General features: G+C 46.9%; 1 protein-coding gene across 1 annotated transcript in view; it reads right to left on the minus strand.

Moving 5' to 3' along the window:
* Positions 1-17,678, minus strand: part of GREB1 (growth regulating estrogen receptor binding 1) — an 81,764-nt gene extending 64,086 nt beyond the window's left edge. Inside the window, 3 exon segments of the mRNA XM_036874090.1 lie at positions 509-625; positions 5,336-5,492; positions 17,579-17,678. Coding sequence (XP_036729985.1) covers positions 509-625; positions 5,336-5,492 — 274 coding nt within the window. The 5' untranslated portion in view covers positions 17,579-17,678.
* Between the last annotated feature and the right edge of the window lie 2,554 nt (positions 17,679-20,232).

The following is a 20,232-nucleotide window of genomic DNA, read 5'->3' on the forward strand; positions in this document are numbered from 1 at the left end:
CCAGGCAGGGGAGGAGCAGAACCAAAAGTGCCCTCCAAGACCCTCAAGCGCAGAGCACAGGCTCCCATCGCTGAACAAAGGTGCCACCGCACCCGGCATCTCCAAGCCTCGGGTCCTCAACGGCCAAATGAGGATAATCTTACGGACTGTACAGCGTTCCTGAGACAACGTACTGATATATCTGCCTTTTCAACAGTAAAGTAGCCACAGATGTGAAAGATTATTCCTACTCATCAATGCTGATATAAATACACGGTGGAAGCCGACCTCAGCTGGGATATTCTACTTTTTAAACGGCCGATGGAGAAAAATTAACTTTTGGATCTGAATGCATTTGTAACGGTGAGGCTGTCCCAAGAGTGACTGAGGATGGTCAGCCTGACGGGGCCCCACGCGGTGTAGCCAGTGCTGCTGGGACGGGAGGGCCCGCCTGGCCACGACATGTTGGCGACGCGGGCACGGCTCACACCTCGGGGCCCCTCGGCGCGCAGCCTGGCGGGCATCTCACCGTCCGTGGTGCAACATCCTTCGGGCGGGGGGTGCATCTGGTAGGGGTTTGGGGGGCAGCTCTGTTCCAGCCCCCCTTCCCCCTCCTCTTCTTCTTCATTGTCCACTCGGCTTCCACCTAGACGCGGGAAAGGAGAGCAATGAGCAGGGCGGAAGTGAGTACACAGCCAGTCTCGGCTCGCTGGTAACTAACCAGTCCTCACAGACACGCTATTTAAGGAGGGCGTTACCACCCTTCTTTACTCGCGGTGAAGGCCAAGGCTCACTCAGGCTGGAAGTCCTTCCCAAGGTCACAGACTCGGGCTCCAAGCCTGGCCTTGTGACTCCAAATGCAGGTCCACGTCACCTCCCAGCCCCCAGAGCCACACACGTCTGCGCGAGCAGCAGGGCTCAGTACGGACATTGCTGTCAACAAGGACTGAGCATGAAGCCTGCACACGGTAGGCGCTCCAAAACCATCTGTGCGGGAGGAACCACGGCGTAACATAAGGCCCATTTTGCAGCTAAGGAAACTGAGGTTCAGAGAGACCCAGTGATGCAACAAGCCGTTAAGCAGCACAGCCGGAATGTTCCCAGTTATACCCAACGCCCAAGCTGCTCTTCTTGCCACTAACTGCATCGCTTGGTTTAGAACCCAAAGTCCAGTGTGAACAGCCTTTACATTGAATAAGAGAGGAGTGAAGCTCTATGCTGTTATTTATCCCCAAGGGAAAACTGGATGTATACAAACCAGAAATGCGAACACCCGAACGTACCACACTCACCAAAAAAAGCCATCCCAGAGCAGGCCAAGTGACTTTAAGACTTTAGGAAACTTTTTTTAAGTGAAATAGTATTTTAGGAGCAATGGCAAATGTGGAAACGGCCAGGAGAGCCAGGAATTGGCCAGGAAAATCCCACTCCCCCTGTGTGTGACCTTCATCACAGCAATAAAAGAGTTGGTCTTCCCCACAGGCTCTCAGCTCCTGGAGAGTATGGGCCCTGCCCTTATTCTGTAACCCAGGCACCCAACAGAATGCCTCGCACGGGAAACTACTTCCCAACTGGTCTGAGCACACACAGTTATACCTTATTTACCCAGCCTGCTAGAGAAAGAGGGTTTCACATCAACAAATTTACAAACTCCTTCTAACTTCTTTTAACTTCTTTGGGTAAAAAAATCCTTCTATCTTTAAATGTCATTTAATAAATAGAATCCAGATTTCCTCATGGAATAGGGTCGTTACAAGCATCCTTAGATACACTAGGCCAGGAGACGGTTGCTTCTTCCTGTTTTGTTTCTCTGTATCCTCCTCTAGTGCTGACCCCTTTGCTGCCATTCCTTCTACTCTCATCTTAGTTGGCTCTCACACTCTCCATCCATCCAGTGGGTTACGTGGCTTTAGGTTAATGATGAAATTGTGTGCAGCAGAAAAAGATCGACTAGGAATCTGGGAACTCGAGTTTTAGTCCTTGGGTCTGCCATTGTCTGGGTGGCCACAGAAAAGTTACTTAACCTCTCTGTGCGTCAGATCCTGCATCTTTAAAATGAGGTGGTCATAGAAGGTCACTTTGAGCTGTGACAGTCTATGTGGGGATATATGGCTCTCAGAGTTGCACAGAACATTCCAGGTGTGATTTAATCAGTACAGGGTGCTGGGAGCATAACCTCAGGGTGGTCACCATTCTAAAGGTGCCGGAAGGACAAGAGGCAGAAGAAACTAACATCTTAGGCCGGCCCAGGCCCATGGACCTTGGGGAGGTCACGGCAGGAAGTGAGCAAGAATTCCTAGTGTCTCCATCCCTCCAGGACCAGAGGACACAGAGGTGGCGGGGAGGCTGTAAAAAGATTACCCAGGAAAAACACAAAGGGAGTTGGAGGGATAAACTCCAGAGCCTCCTTCAGACGCTTCCTTCCTGCCATTAAATGCAGGCAGGGATGGTTTCAGCAGAAGGTAGAGTCACGCCCAGACCCCAGGTGCCAGCCATGCAGCTCGGGTCCCCACAGGGACTCAAATCATCCTTTGGCCGTCTATGGAGTACGTGGCTTACAAGGCTGCCTGCCAAATCAAGACTAGTCTGTAAGCCAGAGACTCGGCTCCAGGGGCTCAGGGCGGGGGGACAGCAAAGCACCAACAATTAGAGTGAAAGGGGGAGAGAAAGCCCGGGACTTCGGAGCTCTGAGGGCACACACAGGAATGTCTGCCCGTTATTCCGTTCAACCAAAAAGAAGAGGAATCCAGACTCTCCGAAAGAATGAAAGAAGAGGGTCTTAAGCCTCTGAAAGTCAAAGAAAGGGCTCAAAATCCAGTCGCTGCCAAGAAAGCAGGATTAAAGGTCAAAGGTCTACATCAGACATTCCAGGGTCTTTGATGGAATCCTTCAGTCAGCATCAAGCCCAAGGAGACTTCCTAACCAGGGCCAGACTAAACCAGACTGTTTACCAAGGTCTCCTGGCAGGATGAGAGCTTTATAATGGCCCGAGACAAAACCAACCGGACTGGGAGCTCAGGACCTTAAAACTCAACCACAGGAATCCAGAGGTTCCACAGCTGCACTGCACCCCATACAGTATGAGGGTATTTGTTTTAATGTTTAGAGTAAATTTTGTTTTCTTTCCATGAGAAGAAACCGTATGACATTCTGAGTGGGTGGGATTACAGGAATTTACCTGCATCTTGTTTAATAAATAAATACTTAGCCCCAAATACTGGGTTTGTATTTGTTTTGTTTGGTTGGCCTTCCTTTAAAAAAAAAATAACATGTAAAAGATATTTCCCCTAGAAAGAGGGGGTAATACCCCTAATTCGTAGAACAAAGTAACAAGGGCCCTCTGAATCGCCCTCACAAATACAGAAAATGTTAACAGATCAAGACGTGTTTGGGGTACCAGCACCCTGGTCATTAAAAGCATCCTTAATGTTACTGTCTGAGGAAGGACAGCAGTAAGATAAGAGACCTGATAGAGAGACAGACTGACAAAACAAGCCCTCTGCACCACGTTCTATGATGCAGAAACCAGAGGCTCAAGCCTAGTGCTTGGTTGATGGTGACATTTAGCAAATCGACAAGAGTCTCCCCCTTTTCACCAACCCCCTCCTCCATCCTCCCAGTACTAGAGAAACAAAATCTCGGAGGATTTCTCTATGCTGTTTGCCAGACATATGGGAAAATCATAGAGAGGGCCTGCTCTGGTTTTCATACCAACATGAGGGGCTGACCAAGCCGGCTGACAGCTGGCAGGGAGGCTTTGGCACTCAACATGGGGTCCCAGGCCACTAAAGCCTCCAAGCTGTCCCTGGAAAGCGCCACGTGATGAGGGCAGATGAGGGCATCCCAAGGAATCAATGTTCGGGATGTAGCCTCCCGTTTAGAGGCCAGCAAAGGTTGTCTATAGAGAGCTTCGACCCCAGGAAAAGCTGACTGGGTAACTCCAGGGCTTTCTCCCCACCTGTCCCTAGGTGAACATCCTTCAAAACGTCAAATCCATCTTCCATCTTCCCAAATCATGGGATTTAATTACCGGTGGAGGTAAAAGCACTTTGTTGATTTTAAGGTGCCATTCGAATGTACTAAATTATTTATCATTATATTGTTCACTTATCATTAGCAACAAAGCCTTTCAATACTATAAGAAGTTAAGGATGACCATTTAATACGTATTTCACAAAAGTCTTTCAGCTAGCTGAAAACACAGTCTACAAGAGATCCCCCAGTTATTTCTCAAATGCCCCCAATGTCACAGTAATGCTTCCTGTGCCGGAAAACCTTGGTACTTTCGACGTGAATACCAGAGAATTCTTGGGCTTCCTAATTCGTGCTTTTGATCACAATCTACTTTCACCCAGACCCAGATCCAGTTCCTTTAGGTCCTTAGCGATTGCTATTTGCAAGCTTAATTTTGTAAGGACGTTTTAAATAGTGACACAAGGAATGCCTCCCTGCTAGAAAAAGGGACTATCAGACATCACACGAGGCCCTCTGAGCCTCATTTTCCCTTATGTGCAACCGTCCCCAGCCCACCATCCCCGCCCTGCACGCACACACATATCATGATCACCCCAAGACAGGACCCGGCATACTGCATGCTTCGTTAATTAGTTAACTTTTGTTTTAAACCACAGCCCTCTTTCACTTCAAAAGCTAAGAGAAGCGTGCAGGTAACTTCGTGTGAAAGACAAAGTGACAAAAAGAACTTCCTTTAGCAACAACTCTCATACTTTGGATTGCTGTGGGTTACTTTTGACATGAAAATACATGACTACAAAAAATACAAAGGAAAGATTGAAAAATACAACCAGTTTATTCTCTGGATAATTAAGTAAACCCTAAACTTAACCCCATGCCTGAAGATAATTTATTCCCGGCACATGTTAAATCTATAAGGGTTTGTTCTTGGTTTTTAACAGTTTCTAGAGGGCTCTTGTAACTGCTATGACAAAGAAAAACTACCTGCACTCCTTTACAAAGATATGGCCACAAATCACAAAGAGAAAAAATATATAACTGAGGGTCAAAAGCATGTTAAAATGTCTTACTTATCCAAGTGAGACCATCAAACCTTTTAATACGAGTATAAGTAACAAGCAATTCAGAACAGGCTAACACGGCTCTTTCTTTCTCCTACTAGTCCAATGAATCATTTTATTCCTTGCAACTTCATGGCTGAAACTTATTTTCGTTTTAGCCAAGTAAGGATGGGATGCACGTGCAACGTTCTCTTTCCTAATAATTCTGTGCTTCCAGACCCAACAGTTTCTACAGTTTCCTCAGAAGAGGAAAGAGTTTTCCAGTGCCACTGCTAACATTCTCACACACGGTAAGAGAAAGGCAAGAACGCATCTCCTACCTTCTAGAGCGGAAAGCTGCTGCTCTGCTTCCAAGTACAACTGGGAGAAGACGGGCCTGGGTACCAGGCTGTTGGAACGCAGTGAGGCCTCGATGGAGTTGTGCAGGACCTCCTCAAACCGCGTGGTCTTCAGCTGTCCAGCGTAAGAGTTTCCCATCTCCAAGAGAGGCGAAGCAGTCTTCTGTTTAAAATGGCATTTCAGTTTCAGTTAAAAAGACAGACCCCGAGCATGAAGCCCAAAGGTAGAAAGGATCCCCACTGCAAGGAGGGGAGAGGGCCGCGTGTCCCCCGCTCAGCCAAGACGAGGAGCAGGCAGCTCTCAGCTACAGCTCCTGCCGGGCAATTACAGGAAGTTATATAAGTAACAGCTTTCTCTAATATAGCACTCAGAGAGCAGAGCCTGACACCTCTTAGGAGATTTTACTAGAAACTGGCTCTTAGTCATCTGCAGGTTTCACAGACCCCCCAGCTTTTCCCTGAGTGGTGATCCTGCTTTTTGAGAGACCCCAGACAAATGACGCTTTCTTTTCCTTGACTTGAAGAAGAATAGCCCTGCGCCACTTGATGTGTGTGACGGCGGCTGACAATGCAGCGACCCATGACAACCAGTCCCCAATTTCAGGATTACGGGACTCGGCCTCCCCTCACCTTCTCAGGAGGAAGGCTAGCAAGCAGATTTCCCCTCATTGCCTCCTCTGCTAAAAGGCCAATCGTGAACACTTCCTCTAAAATGTTTTTAGTTTATTATGTTTCCATTAGACAAGTGATGCAGAATTACATCTGGGAATCTGGAAATTACAGAAGAGGGTGGAAAAGCAGGAGGAAAATCACTATGTCCATCCCCCAAGATAACCACTGTGATTTTTTTTTTTTTGGTAGCAGCTTAAGATCTAATTCACATAACACCCCATTCATCCACTATATGTAAAAGAGATAAACAACAAGGTCCTACTGTATAGCATAGGGAACTATATCCTATATCTTGTAATAACCTATAATGGAAAAGAATACAAAAAAGAAGATATATATGTATAACTGAATCACTTTGCTGTACACTAGAAACTAATACATGGTAAATCAACTATGCCTCAATTTTTTAAAAAAAGGTACAACTCAGTGGTTTTTAGTATATTCCCATCACACAATTGATTTTAGAACATCTGTCATCACCCCCAAAAGAAATCTCATACCCTTTGGCCGTCACCCCTAAGTCCCCAATCCTGCAGCCATAGGCAGCCACTGATTTACTTTATGTCTATAGACATGTTAACAGAATCATACAGTATGTGGTCCTTCCTTCCGTTAGCGCAACGTCTTTACCACTCCTCTGTGTTAAGCGCGCGTCAGTACTCCATTCTCTCTGACACTTTGATGCATTCTTTCCAGACTTAATTCTCTGGGGGGCAGGAGGGAGCTGGGAGACTGTATCCACATGGTTCTAATCCCTTTATGATACAATTTTTGATTCTGCTCTTTTCATCTGACATAAACATTTCACCCAAACCTCTTACAAATGCTGTTAGAACCATTTTAATGGCTGCATCGCATTCCATTGAGCGAAGGTTCAGGTATTTGCTAAGACATTTCTCTGGGATCAGACATACGGTTAAATCCCTATATTTAGTGCTTCCTAAGAACTGGCATTTAAATGTATATTCCTTCCTAACGTTTGCTGTTTATTTTCTATTTCATTTCGTTTTTTGTTTAGATCTCCCTTTTTTTATTTCCTTTTGGTTTAATTTGTTGTACTTTTACCAAACTTCTTAAAATGACTACTTTATCATCATCTTTATTTTCCATCTTACTGCTTTGATAACGAAGATATTTAGGGCTATACATTTTCCTCTGGGTACCTCTTGTGCTGTGGCCCCTAGGTTTAGTGTGAAGTGTTCCCCTTTCCATCTCTTTTTAGACAGTTTATGATCTCCCTTTTGAGTAGGTTTAATTTCTAAATAGTCAGAATTTGGGAGGAAGAAGGATTAGCCTTATATTATTTATTTATTTCTAATTTGTATTGGATAATCACGACTGTGGCGTTTAAAAACTCTACTTTTAAAATTTGTTAAGGGTTTCTTTTTGACAGGTGCCAGATGGATTTTTACAAATATGCTGTCATATGAGAAAAGATTAAACTCTCTTCAAGGTATGAAAGTAGACTATTCAACTTTTCTACATCCTCATATATTTCATGCCTCCTCTACTATTAATGCCCAAAGTGGCATTTGACTTCAAAATAGCACAAGGTGGGGAATTCCCTGGTGGTCCAGAGGTTAGGACTCCACGCTTCCACTGTAGGGGGCCCAGGTTCAATCCCTGGTCGGGGAACTAAGATCCTGCAAGTTGCATGGCGCAGCCAAAAAAAAAAAACAAAAATAGCACAAATGCCATCCTCGACATGACCACAGGACACTGGCTTCCTGCTTCATTACAGTGACACACACACACTCGGTCACCCAAGTTGTGAGACTGGCTTCACATCCCAGGCACCTCCTTACACATCACTTTGACTTAAGATGTATATAAGAAATTCCCCTTGTCCTTGTTCTGTAGGTGGCTAAGCAATTTCAAGATGGGACCGTTGGTGCCCTAAGGAGCTCTGGTTTCCCTCCTGAGGGTAAAATGGGCCGGTGTCATCAGGTTGATTTTCTGCCTTCTGTTGTAAGAAAGGTTCAGAAGGTTCAGGCTTCCTTCTTCCAACTAAAAGTAAATGGAAACCATTAAACACTTCCTGCTTGGGGCAATAACTCCTGAGCACAGGGCCTCCCCTCGGTCAGCCCCTGCTTACAGCCTGGGGAAATGAGCTGGTGGGAGGATTGCTTCAGGAATTAGCCCAAACAAAAAGAAAGCGCTCCTGAAAGGGAGAGGGGAGCGGCTGGAGCCACCTAATAGCCTGAGTCAGAGGCGGCTCCCGGGCCCTCTGCCTTTTCTCTTGACCCACAGCCTCCTTCAGTACATAAATGAGGGATTACGGGCCACACGTGGGGACGCCTGTGTCCGTTTCCATTCAGGGTGGTCCATGGAAAGCTGCCGCCAATTAATAACATCACGAATGCCTCCTGTTTCTATAGATCTTTGTCTGAAGAGCTTAACGCACACAGGAAGCAGCTTTACTTCTGGCCCATTTTACCTGGAGCCCCTGCAGAATGATGCTCAGTGGTTGAAAGAAATGCTCAGGGCATCCAGACCCTCCCTTCCCAAGGTCCTGGGCCGCTCACCTGGCAGCTGATGGGCACCCTGAGCCCAGAGGACTCCAGCGGTTAAGGCAGAGCAATGCCTGGTGTGGACAGAGCAGTAAAGAGGAAGAAAGAAAACAAATATCGTCCGGCTCCCGTGTGCCAGGCACCTTGCTCAATACACTTGGTAGCCGCGTGAGGGATATTATGAAGCCCATCATAAGGATGGCAAATCCAAGTCTCAGAGATGATAAGTAACCTGAAAGAACTCTTGTTGAAAGAAAATAGAATTGGGGGTGGGGGGAAGGAGAAGGGGAAGGGGAGGGAAAGAGGGAAGGAGGGAAGGAGAAACACAGAAGGGACAAGGGCGTAGATAGAAGAATGCTCACACTCAAAAAACTGGAAATTGTATTTTACAACCCTAAGCAAACATCAAAGCTTTAATGCCTAGAAGCAAATAGTGAGAGAGACAGTGACCCCACTCCCGATCTAATGAGGCATTTGAAATCCTAAGTAAATGCTGGTAACTGAGGATGGGGAAGGAAACTGAGAATCATATGACAATGCTCTGGCCCTTGTTGTTAGTCCTACTGGACCACAATCGAATGGTGTGGAAAATTCCTACCTACACCTGGCAGTGCACCAGCTCACAGACAAGACCACCTGCCAGTGAGGAGTTAGGGCTCAGGGGGCAGACAGAGCAGGCTGAGATGGAGGCCCAGCTGGGGCTCGCTGGCGTGCTAGGATCCCACAACTGTCACACGGGGAACTAAAGAGCCAGAGAGAGGACAGCCTCGCTCAGGGTCAAACACCAAAGCCAAACTCCTCCCCAAAGCCTCGTGGATCCAGGGCGACACCTGTGACCTCCCGGGACTGGGTTCTACCACTCGCTCCCTGGGAACGGCCTCTTTGCTCGTCTCCTGTTGCAGTTACTCAAGTCTGCAAACTGCGGGGATTCCTTTCCCACCCTGACACGTCACACTCTGCTGCCTGCCTTCCAAGGCCTGGCCCAGCCCCTCCCAATGCTGGTGTGTGATGCTCTTCAACCACAGAATCTGAAGCAGTGCCCATCACCGCAGCGACGACGGTCAAACCACGGGCTTCACCTTAATGCACAGGAGACTGGTATAGTAGACGAAGAGAGCATGTGTGGCTCACCGGGCCTCAGTATTCTCATCTGTAAAATGGGCTCTTTGAAGGACTCACTGGTCATCACAGACAGCAGAAGACACAGAGTGTGAAAGTGCCTAGCAGAGCACCTGGTAGTCAGTGCATGACCATTCATTTCTAGCTAAATCTGAACAGGCATGTGAAAAGATAAGAACTTCAAATCATAAGTGACAAGGGACAAAAAGTGCTATAGTCCATAATTCCTACAACGTAAGGTGGGGGCAGGGGTCTTGGGGAGAATCAGTGAGAACTCAGGCGGTCCAAAGGGGCTGGTACCCAAAGTGGGCCAAAAAGGAAGAGTAGGATATTTTTGGCCAAAAATTGGGACTAGCATTTGGGAAAGAAACAGGAGGGTACACAGGCAGGAAAGCTCCACGAATACACACATGCTCTAGAAAAAGAAAATAAGTGCATTTGATGAGTAGTAAAGGTGGCACCATGATAGGAAAAAAACCAAAGCTGAGTGTAAAAATTAGACATTGTTTTAGTAGGCAACAGCCCTGAAGCTTCAGAACTAGGGATTTATGTTGATAAAGGTGATGTTTTAAGCAGGTCAGCTGGACAGGGATGTTTGGAAGAAAATTGGAGGGAAGACCCGGAGGCAGGAGGCCTGGTGGAGATAAATTAGGAGCTTGGGATTAACATACACACACTACTGTATATAAAAGAGACAAATAACAAGGACCTACTGCAGAGCACAGGGAACTCGATAGTCAATATCTCGTAATAACCTATGATGGAAAAGAATCTGAAAAGAATAGATATATATAAATATGTATAACTGAATCACTTTGCTGTACACTTGAAACAACATTGTACATTAACTATACTTCAATAAAGAAATAAAAATAAAAACAGCCTTTGCTCACTTCCTGTCTCTGTGTCACATGTTGGTAATTCTCACTATATTTCCAACCCTCCGCCAGCAAAAATATTATGACTCACTGAAGGCTCAGATGATGGTTCGCATTTTTTAGCAATAAAGTACTTTTTAATTGGGGTACATACATTGTTTTAGACACAATGCTATTGCACACTTAATAGACTACAGTATAAACATAACATTTATATGCACTAAGGAACCAAAAAATTCATGTGATTCACTTTATTGCAGTGGCCTGGAACTGAACCTGCAATATCTCCAAGGTGTGCCTATAACTATTTTGGAAGATGGGGAAAGGAAAAAGGTGGGTACACACATGTGTTTGGCGGGGAGGAGGAAAGAGGTGTGAGAACCCTCAGTTCTCATTCCATGGTAAGAATGAAAAGATGGTCGAGGAATAATCAAGAAAGTGCAACATCAGTTATTATTTGTAAATAAAGCGGTAAATTCCAGAAAATTAAAGAAAAAGAAAGAATTAAGAGATGGTTGCCTCTAGGTAGCAGGAATTGGAGTGGAAATAGGTGAGAAGGAGATCACTGGTTTTCAGTTTAAAGTTTATAACATTTAACTTTTTAGACTGTGTGCATTTTTACGTTTATTAAAAGCTGAAGGTTACATTTTTTAAAATTAGTGAAATGCAGGCTTTATGTATATCCATTTTTATAATGGATGATGGGCATTGCACAGCACCTCAGTAGGAGAGCAACTGAAGATCTTGGTGAACTACAGACCTACAGCAAAGGCAGGCCACCCTGCTAAGCATCTCCACAAGCATCACTGAATTTAATCCTAGCAACAATCCTTTCTGGTCATTATTTCTCTCCCTACTTGTATCCCTATTTTACAGATGAAGAAACTAAGGCTCAGGGAGGTTGGGAGACCTGTCTAATGACACACAGCTAGTGCCTGGTCTGGAATTAAAAGCCCATCTCCAAGAATCTCTTCCATGAAAAGTAGTATTTAAGAAGTTTGAACTAGCAGAATTGAAAAATCTCAGACATCCTCAGTTTAAAGGTTATAAACTTGTATTACCATTACCTTCTAGTGTTTTTTTCCAGTCGTGTCAAGACATTTCCCAGTTTTACAGAATGCTATGGCATTCCTCAAAACTTCTAGAGGCTAGCACTGGAGAGTCGGTCTCACGACACTAAGCATGCACACACATCCAGAACTGGACATCCTTCCAGGCTGTGTTCTCGTTGGTACTCTGGGAGCCCATAAAACCCTGTAATTATTCATAGGAGAAGGTTCTTCCTATACTCACTGAACCCCATGACCGACCTTATAAAAGTCCCGATTATAGTACTTACATACATAGTACAGCATTACATCCAAAGTGAACAAAAAAAGAAAATATAAAAACCTCTGTTCATATCTATTTTACCTAATCATTATATTATTTTTCAGTGTATGTTTTATAATGTAAATAATATACAGGATATACTGCAGTCCACGTATGCAATTTATAAATCAACAGACAGATATATACATATATATGAGGGGCAACCCGAGTTTGAATGAAAGAATAAGAAAACCAATATTTGTTTAGTATCTCTTTTGCGCCAGCAGTTCTGTGACAAAAGTACTATTGTCTTCATTTTGCAGGTGAAGAGACTGTGTCTGGGATTTAAAAGCATTTATTGTCTTCACATCTTTATTATTTCCTTTAGCAACAGAAACCCCAAGAACATTTTAAGTAATAATCAAAATAATAGTCATCATAACTTACTAGGGCCACTTTGTGCAGACACCTTTCTTAGTTTACATTTATCACTTATTCCATCTTCACCATGGCCCTAAAATGCACATAGCATGGTTCTCATTTTATATATTAGGAAACTGAGGCAGGATGAGATTAAGTGACTTGTGCAAGGTCTCACATTTGGGACAATTTTAGAATGTCGAATGATGGCCCAAAGCAAGGGAATCTTTGCTTTCAATGACATCGGTGACTTCAGAAAAGGGAGCATTTTTTAAAGTTCTTGTTTTTGTTTTTTTAATGGTGTCCACTTGTCCAGCCATGCCAAAACTTTTGATTAGAAGAGGACTGCCTTAGGTTCTTCCTTAGTGGTACTCTACCAAGAGGGGAGCTGCCATGACGAGAAAACACAGCATCAGCAGCTGAAAGGCCCCATTTAAAAAGACACATTTCTAGCCAGACAAAGAAACCCAAGAGCATTCTAAGAATGCTACCTGAAGACAGGTCTCCCCGAGGGAGAAGGGCGAGCAGGCTCGGTGCTGCTTCAAGACACAGGCAGAACAAACAAGTAATCAGCGGGCCGGCCAGCCAGGGCCTGGACAGTGTCCGCCTCTCTGACAGCCCGAATGGCCCTTTCCTGGAGATTAAAGCAGGGATTAAACTAGACTCCAGTCCTTTCAAAGAAAAACATTCTCGTTCCGGCCTCTCCTTGAAGTGACCTTTTTCCTTTTCCTTTCTTTTTTTTAAAGAATAGACTATCAAAAGTTTTGGGGAATACCCTGGCGGTCCAGTGGTTAGGACTCCGCGCTTCCACTGCAGGGGGCACAGGTTCCATCCCTGGTCGGGGAACGAAGATCCCACAAGCCGCGCAGTGTGGCAAAAAAAAAAAAGAACATCAAAAGTTTTGCCCAAGAGACAGAAAATCCATTTCACTTAAAAAGCTCACTGACACTTACTGGGAACCCTGAAGAGCTTCCGTGTCCAGCTAAACTCTGGGTCCACAAAGATTTGCCTGTTCCTTTCTGAGCACCTTTCCACTTTGCCTTTTGTCAGTCAAGTAACGAGGCACCTCTGCTTAAGCCCAGAGCTCGCACCTGTCAACAACAGTTATTGGCTCCTGGAATGGCTGGAACTCACTTCCTAAGGATGACACCCAGCTCTGTGCACCCCTGGCTACTGCACACTGGTCATTCTGCTCATAAAAATAAAGCTACCACCTCCCCCTGCTGCTCGCCCATCGGGGCCGGCTCTCCCCCTTCCCCAGAGGGATCCTCACCCTCATCCCGTTTCCTCCAGACGTCCAGAGGCGCACATCGTCGGCTGGGTCCCTCTGTGTGTGGAGACTGAGGCCAGCGATGTGCTGGGGGAAAGCTCTTGGGTTCTCAGCCATGGTGTCGACTTAGATCAAAACCAGCAGGACTCTCAGAGAGGGCCCTGCAGGTCCCTTTGAGTTATAAGATAATAAACCCCTCAGTAAAGTTGGACTTTACCAACTTCAAACAATTTTTCAAACGCAAAAGCGTTCATAATCTGCCTGCTGGATAGTAAAAAGCATGTACTTTGGAATAAGGCCACCAGGGGCTTCATTTATGACTATGCTTCTTTTGAGCTGTGTGGCCTTGGGCAAGTTACCTAACCTCTCTGAACCTCCATTTCTTCATTTGTAAAATGAGGATAATACGAACCACCTCCCAGAGTTGTAATGAGGGTTAAATGAACTAACATATATAGAGTTGTTGGCACATAGTAGGTGTTAATAAATTCTAGTTTTCTCTCTTAAATTGGAATTAACTGCTCCTAATTCTAATTTCTAGATGCTAACCAGAGATCTTAACTTGATTCACTGTACTCCGATAGCAATAATTAAACTGGCTTCCTTTAGGGGTACACCAATTGCAATGTGCCTATGCAAGTAGATGGCATTTCCACACTGCTTATCCCCCTTCCTCTCAAGACTTGAAGCCACTTGACAACAGAAACTATGCTAGTCAATTCTTTATTTCCCATAAATACTGCAGGTCCCGGATAATAACTCCTAAAAGGAGGCAGAGGGAGACGGAAAGGGAGAGGGAGACCACCTGTTCAAGGTTATAGTGAGGACGGCAAAGAAACGGAGCGTGGTCCTGTGTGAGAGCATCACATGGAGACTCAGAAGCCCCAGGTGTACCAAGCAGACGCATCTGAGGTTTTCATTTCAGACCCCAGGATGCCATCACTGTTACAGTTCCAGAAAGTGTATTAGCTAATGCCTCCCTGCCTGTTCAGGTACTACCTGAACTCACCTGATTGTTTTCCATCCCAAGCAGGGTCAGAGGGGAGCCCTTCCCGTGAGCATCAAAGTTCAAGATGTGCACTTCTGTTCTTTCCTCATGAACACTCTGCTACCCCATGGGCCCTGTTTGTGCCTGTTCTTCCCCGGGCTCACACTGCGGCCAGCATTCATGGCTTCCTCTCCTCCACCCCCAGCACTCTGCACACACCTCACCTCACTGGGCTCCGGGTTTCTCCCCCTAAAGCCACACAGAGTGTGTCTGCGTTTCCCCCGCCTCCTCGGGGGCTTGAACTGCTGGATGGAGCAACCAAGCTCACTCATTCCCCACGGAGCCCAGAACAGTTTCTTTGGAGCAGATCTGGCAAAGGATCAGCTATTGACTCTGCTCATTACCCCAGGCGGCCAGAGACCCCACTCGCCCTCCACCCGGGCCACCCCAGGCTCAAAGAGAAGACACAGCTGGAGGCCTTCAAGGTCTCAGAACCAAGTTCAGACAGCCAGGTCTGTCCTAAGCCACAAATCGACAACGCCGAGCCTGTTCTCTGCTTCATGAGAAACAGTGAGCCTTCCCCTTAGATTCATGGTTTTGCCCTAAAGTTAAATGCTTAAATAGTCTAATTTGGATACATGGCAGTCATATTTCATTCCTACTTGGAGCTAAGGGTGAAAGTGAAAGACACAGAGTCCCTGACCTGGAGAAACTCACGGGTAGGGAGGAAGTGCAGGTAAACAAGGCAGTGTGACCGTTGCCTTAGCAGGGATTTAGGCAAGAGGGCAGCTCAAAAGGAAACAGAGATGGGCATGGAAGGTTCTATCTCAAGTCAATCTCAGGGTAACTCCCAGAAAAGCTGAATCTGGGGGATAAGCACAGGTTTGCCAGCTGAATATAAGAAAGGGCATTCGGGCAGGAGGAGGGCAACACACCCAGGCTTGACCCGGGGGTGACACCCACGTGTGATTGGGGAACACAGGTCCTTCCAGATGCTGCAGCGTGGTAGGGAGCGGGGGGGGGGGGGGGGGGGCGGGGTATAGAAGGGTGATGAGGGCCAGTCTAGACTAAGCCCTGTGAACACACATTCAGATTTAACCCTGTAGAGTCAGGCAAGGACTTTAAGCTGGCTGGATCAGACTGTGAGAGAGATTACCTAGGCTTCCTAAGGAGGAATATAGGAGAATATTGCAATACACTGAGACTCAAGGAGGACACAAAGACTGGCTCATGTGGAGGCTGAGGAAGAGGGGAGACTAGGCTTTAGAAAGAGGAGGAAGTCGGTGGTGTCACCATTGCAATGCAGAAGGACAGGGGCCGCGGGAGGTCTGAGGAGCCCAGGGCGCCAGGTGTTCAGGACCCTCCAGCCATCCCCTTGCTTGCGATCTGTTCCCTCACAAGCATCTGCTGAGCTACGTGCAAAATGGGGCTGGTACCCACTTGTCTTTGTCCTCTGTCTCCTCTCAGCCTCGCCTGGAGAGGTGACCAAGGGCAGAGAAGAAAGCGTCCGTGCCCTGGAGTCAAAGCCGGAGTTCAAGTCCATGAAAGAGAAGACCCATCCACAGCCGCCGTCAGGCCTCTCTTCCCCTCCCTTTGCCATCTGCCTCCGTTCTGAATCACATCCAAAACACACCTGTGGTCCTCAGACCCTCTCACCTGTCCCTCTCTGGAGACAGCCCTCCCCCGGAATCCCTGCTGACCTCAGGGCCTCCCGGAAGGTAACCATCAATGCCCCAAATTCCAGCTCAGATCTGAGCTGCCACTAACCCCTGTTCCTTCCTTCTCCCACATCCCTACAGCAAAAGTTAAGAATTCTTCAGCCAGGGCTTCCCTGGTGGCGCAGTGGTTGAGAATCTGCCTGCCAATGCAGGGGACACAGGTTCGAGCCCTGGTCTGGGAAGATCCCACATGCCGCGGAGCAACTAGGCCCGTGAGCCACAACTACTGAGCCTGTGTGTCTGGAGCCTGTGCTCCGCAACAAGAGAGGCTGCGACAGTGAGAGGCCCGCGCACCGCGATGAAGAGTGGCCCCCGTTCTCCGCAACTGGAGAAAGCCCTCGCACAGAAACGAAGACCCAACACAGCCAAAAATAAATAAATAATTAATTAATTTTAAAAAAAAGAATCCTTCAGCCGACACACAAGTATGGTGATTTATTTCTTATGAGACCAAAGTTTCGGAAAACAAAACAAAAGCAAAGCCCTCTCAAGACTGCATTTCCAACCTCCTCCTGTACCTCCCGCGGCACGGTGGGCCCTCGCGCATGAGGAATGGCTGTGATGCTCTAGGAGAGGAGGAAGAGTCAGCCCCGAATATACGATGTGGCCATAAACGCATCCAGACGGCAGGATGGTCTCCTACAAACTCTTTGAGGTCCTCCTGGCAGGAAACAGCATTCTAATGTAGATTTCTGCGATTTTCCCTGGAGGAACTCATAAACTCCGCAGGTGCTGTTTGATGACCAAAAGCCGGGCTAAGGGCTTGACTGCTGTCTAATCTGCTTGTCTCTCTGACCGGGACTGTCCTGTCTCCGCCGCCAGAGCAGCACGCCACCCAGACATCTGTCCACACAAGGTCAGATGGCGCCTTCCTCTGGGACCCTGCTTCAGCTCTCTGGAATGGAACGACAAAGCAAACGCGATGTCCCCACCCCCAGTTGCAGGGAGAACGGAATGGGAGAGAAGCAGCTTCTGAATAAAGCCAGGGAAGATTCTCAGGGAAGAAGAAACCATGGAAAAACTTCTCTCCAGAACCCACCAGGCAGGATCTGGAGAGTATTTCCTTAGCACATCATTTATAACTAGACTCGCCGCTGCTTGGTGTCTACCTTGTGCAAAACTAATTAGTTCTAACCCCTTTAGATACCATTTTCAACAGCAAAATCAGGAAATGAGTTCATTAGGTGGATTCCACTCGGCTTACTGAAAAGGCAAATGCTTTGCCGTTATTCCACTTGACACGGGCCAGTGCCGTCTCTATCATCAGCCAAAACGCCAACGCCAACCTCTCCAACCCCCCAAAGCGGGTGCTCCGCTCCCCACGTCGAGCACACCGTACCTTACAAGAAGCTGGTCATTTCAGGCAGCCAGAAGCCAACCAGGCAGGAGCAGGCTGAGCCCAGTGAAGGGCGAGCGCTTGCTGAGCCCCTGCCTCCCGGGCTGTGCCTTTGATCGTGCGGGGAGCCCTTAATGCCCCCAAGAACCGTGCCAAGCGCTCGGTCAGCCTGACACCCTGGCTCCGTGGCCCCCGCCCTGGGAGGCAGTGGCAGTCAAGCCAGCCAGGGGAAAGGTTTCAAAGGCAGTATCTGCTCCCGAGGCTACAACAACAACCAGGAGGGAAAGAAAAAAAAAAAAAAAAAAAAAAAACAAGCCAGCAGCAGACTTTCCAAGCTGAGCTCCCTCTGCCCCAGGCTCCTGCTGGGTCAGACGGCAAATGCCATGGTTTTTCCATCTTCTTAGCGCTGAAGTGTTTTACTGGGTCAAAGTGCTCACCATGCAGGTACATACCAATCTGTCGGTCTAACCACCAGCAGTTAAACCGAGTCTTTTCAAACATGAAAGTTCTGTACTTGGCCTGGAACCCGCGTCCTCTTGAGCAGAGAACAAAGGGTCAGGGAAGAGCACGGGCTTTGCCATGGGAATCGGGCAGTCCGCTTGGCCACGGGAGGACCGCAGGTGTGGCACTGACCCCGAGAAGCACGTGCCCCTCCAAACAACCGCCTCCGTGAATAGCGAGGAACACAACCCGGCCAGGAGAAGTCCCCTGAGGGTCACAGTGGCTCGTTCTTAAACTTATTGTATTTAAGTCATTTCCACCACGCTGGAAATCATGAAAACACCAGCTCTTGTCCGGACCTTCCTACACATCCCTGTTGCAACTAACATTTGGAAATCCAGGAATCCTGCTCAAATCCTAACTGAAAAAGGGAAGACAAGAAATCATGGGAGCCCCCTTCTTTTGTGCTAAATCCCTCTAACTTTGATTTTTATCTTCTTTCCACGGTCTTTTATTTGCCCACCAAGAGGACATGGATAGGACCCAGGGGGATCCATGTCATCTGCCTTTTGTGCCAAAGCCCAAAGGACTGTATTATTCTTGTTGGTGCCCCAGTCAGCAAAGAGAGTTCTCAGCTGTTTCGAGGCCCCGTCCTCAAAACCACCATGCGGTGGAAGGAAGAGCCCCATGTCTCGGACCTACTCCTCCCCAGGCTGAGCCCCATCTCCCTAGCAAGGCAAGTGGAGACCCCACCTGCCCCCAGGCCTTCACAGAGGGGCAGGGCCACGCCCCCTGGTGGCTCTGCTTGAATGAGGCTGCAGGAGTCGAAGCAAAGCCTGGCGCGGCTTCACTCACGGCAGGGGGGGGAGCAGCTCAGGTCTGAGGACGCTTGGGGACTGGAGAGGGGGTGACCCTGCATGGAGTGCCTACCACCGTCCACCGCTCAGAGCACTGTCTGTAATGGTGGGAAACTGGACACCCCAGACATGTCCAACAGGAAAGGGAGGTTTAATGCAGCCTCTGATATCCACATGCATGTGGCTTTGTGCATGAAGTTTTTAAACCATATGGATATCCTTAGGGTACAACATGCAGCAAGAAAAAGATTTTAACTTGTTATAGAAATATAAAGAGAGGAATACATGTATACACATACATGTAATACAATGTACTGATAAATGATATCTTATTATATAGAGATCCATCAAGAGAGATATATCCTGGGTCTGGCCCAGGCTTGGGTTTGAATCCTGAGTTACTGGACATTTTACCCTGAGCAACTTACCTAACCTTTATGTGCCTCAGTTTCCCCGATCTGATAAAAGGGATAAAAGTACCTGTTTCTTAGTGTTGTTGTGTGGATTCCATGAATGAATATGCAGAGGGTACTTGGAACACTGAATGGCACATATACAATACTTACTATATAGGCCATGATAATAGTAACAACTATTATCATTGCTAAGCTTTCGGCCTGTAAATAAATAAATAAAATGCTTAAGAGAGATTGAAAAAAAAATGTCTACAGTGGTTGCCTCTAAGTGAAAGAATTCAAGATTTTTTAATGCTTCTTTAATCTTTTCCATAGTTTGCTAATTTTAAATTGCCATAAATTATCATCATCACGAGGAGAAAATGAGCAAAGAAAGAACTGCCTTCATCAGGCCTGTATTACAATACCTTTGAACTGACCGTGCTTTCCCATTGCTGTCAAAATAGGCTTCGGATGTGAAAATAACATTGGGGTGCCTGCACAGGAGAGAGAGCTCGCCCCAGTGGCAGCTCTGATGGTGTTTCTGGTGTGAGTCTTCCTGCTGAATTTACATCTGCAAATCTGTGCTCAATGCCAATATATCTCCTTGCCATATATATCTATCTCCCTCTCTTCTGTTCCATATCAAATGCTGTTCTCCCCCACCCACCCCTCGGCCAAGTCCCTTCCACCTTCCATGACGTGACAAGCATGGACAGATTCACTGTACCAGCAGCCAACTGTGTTGGCTTTTTCTCTGTGACCACAAAGGCTTGAAGCGATTACCTTCAAAAAGCAAAAACTCTCTACCTGTCCAACAAAGTGTCCTGGAGACTGTGATAACCACCATTAACAAACAGATAGGCCTTGGCTTTTACAAAATGTTTCCCTGAGAGTTTTTCAGATCACTTTAGGTCTCCTTTACTTGTACAGACTGTGAGGGGCTGGTTCTGCCCGATGCCGA

Source organism: Balaenoptera musculus, chromosome 13 (assembly GCF_009873245.2).
Source record: "Balaenoptera musculus isolate JJ_BM4_2016_0621 chromosome 13, mBalMus1.pri.v3, whole genome shotgun sequence".
Lineage (NCBI taxonomy): Eukaryota > Metazoa > Chordata > Mammalia > Artiodactyla > Balaenopteridae > Balaenoptera > Balaenoptera musculus.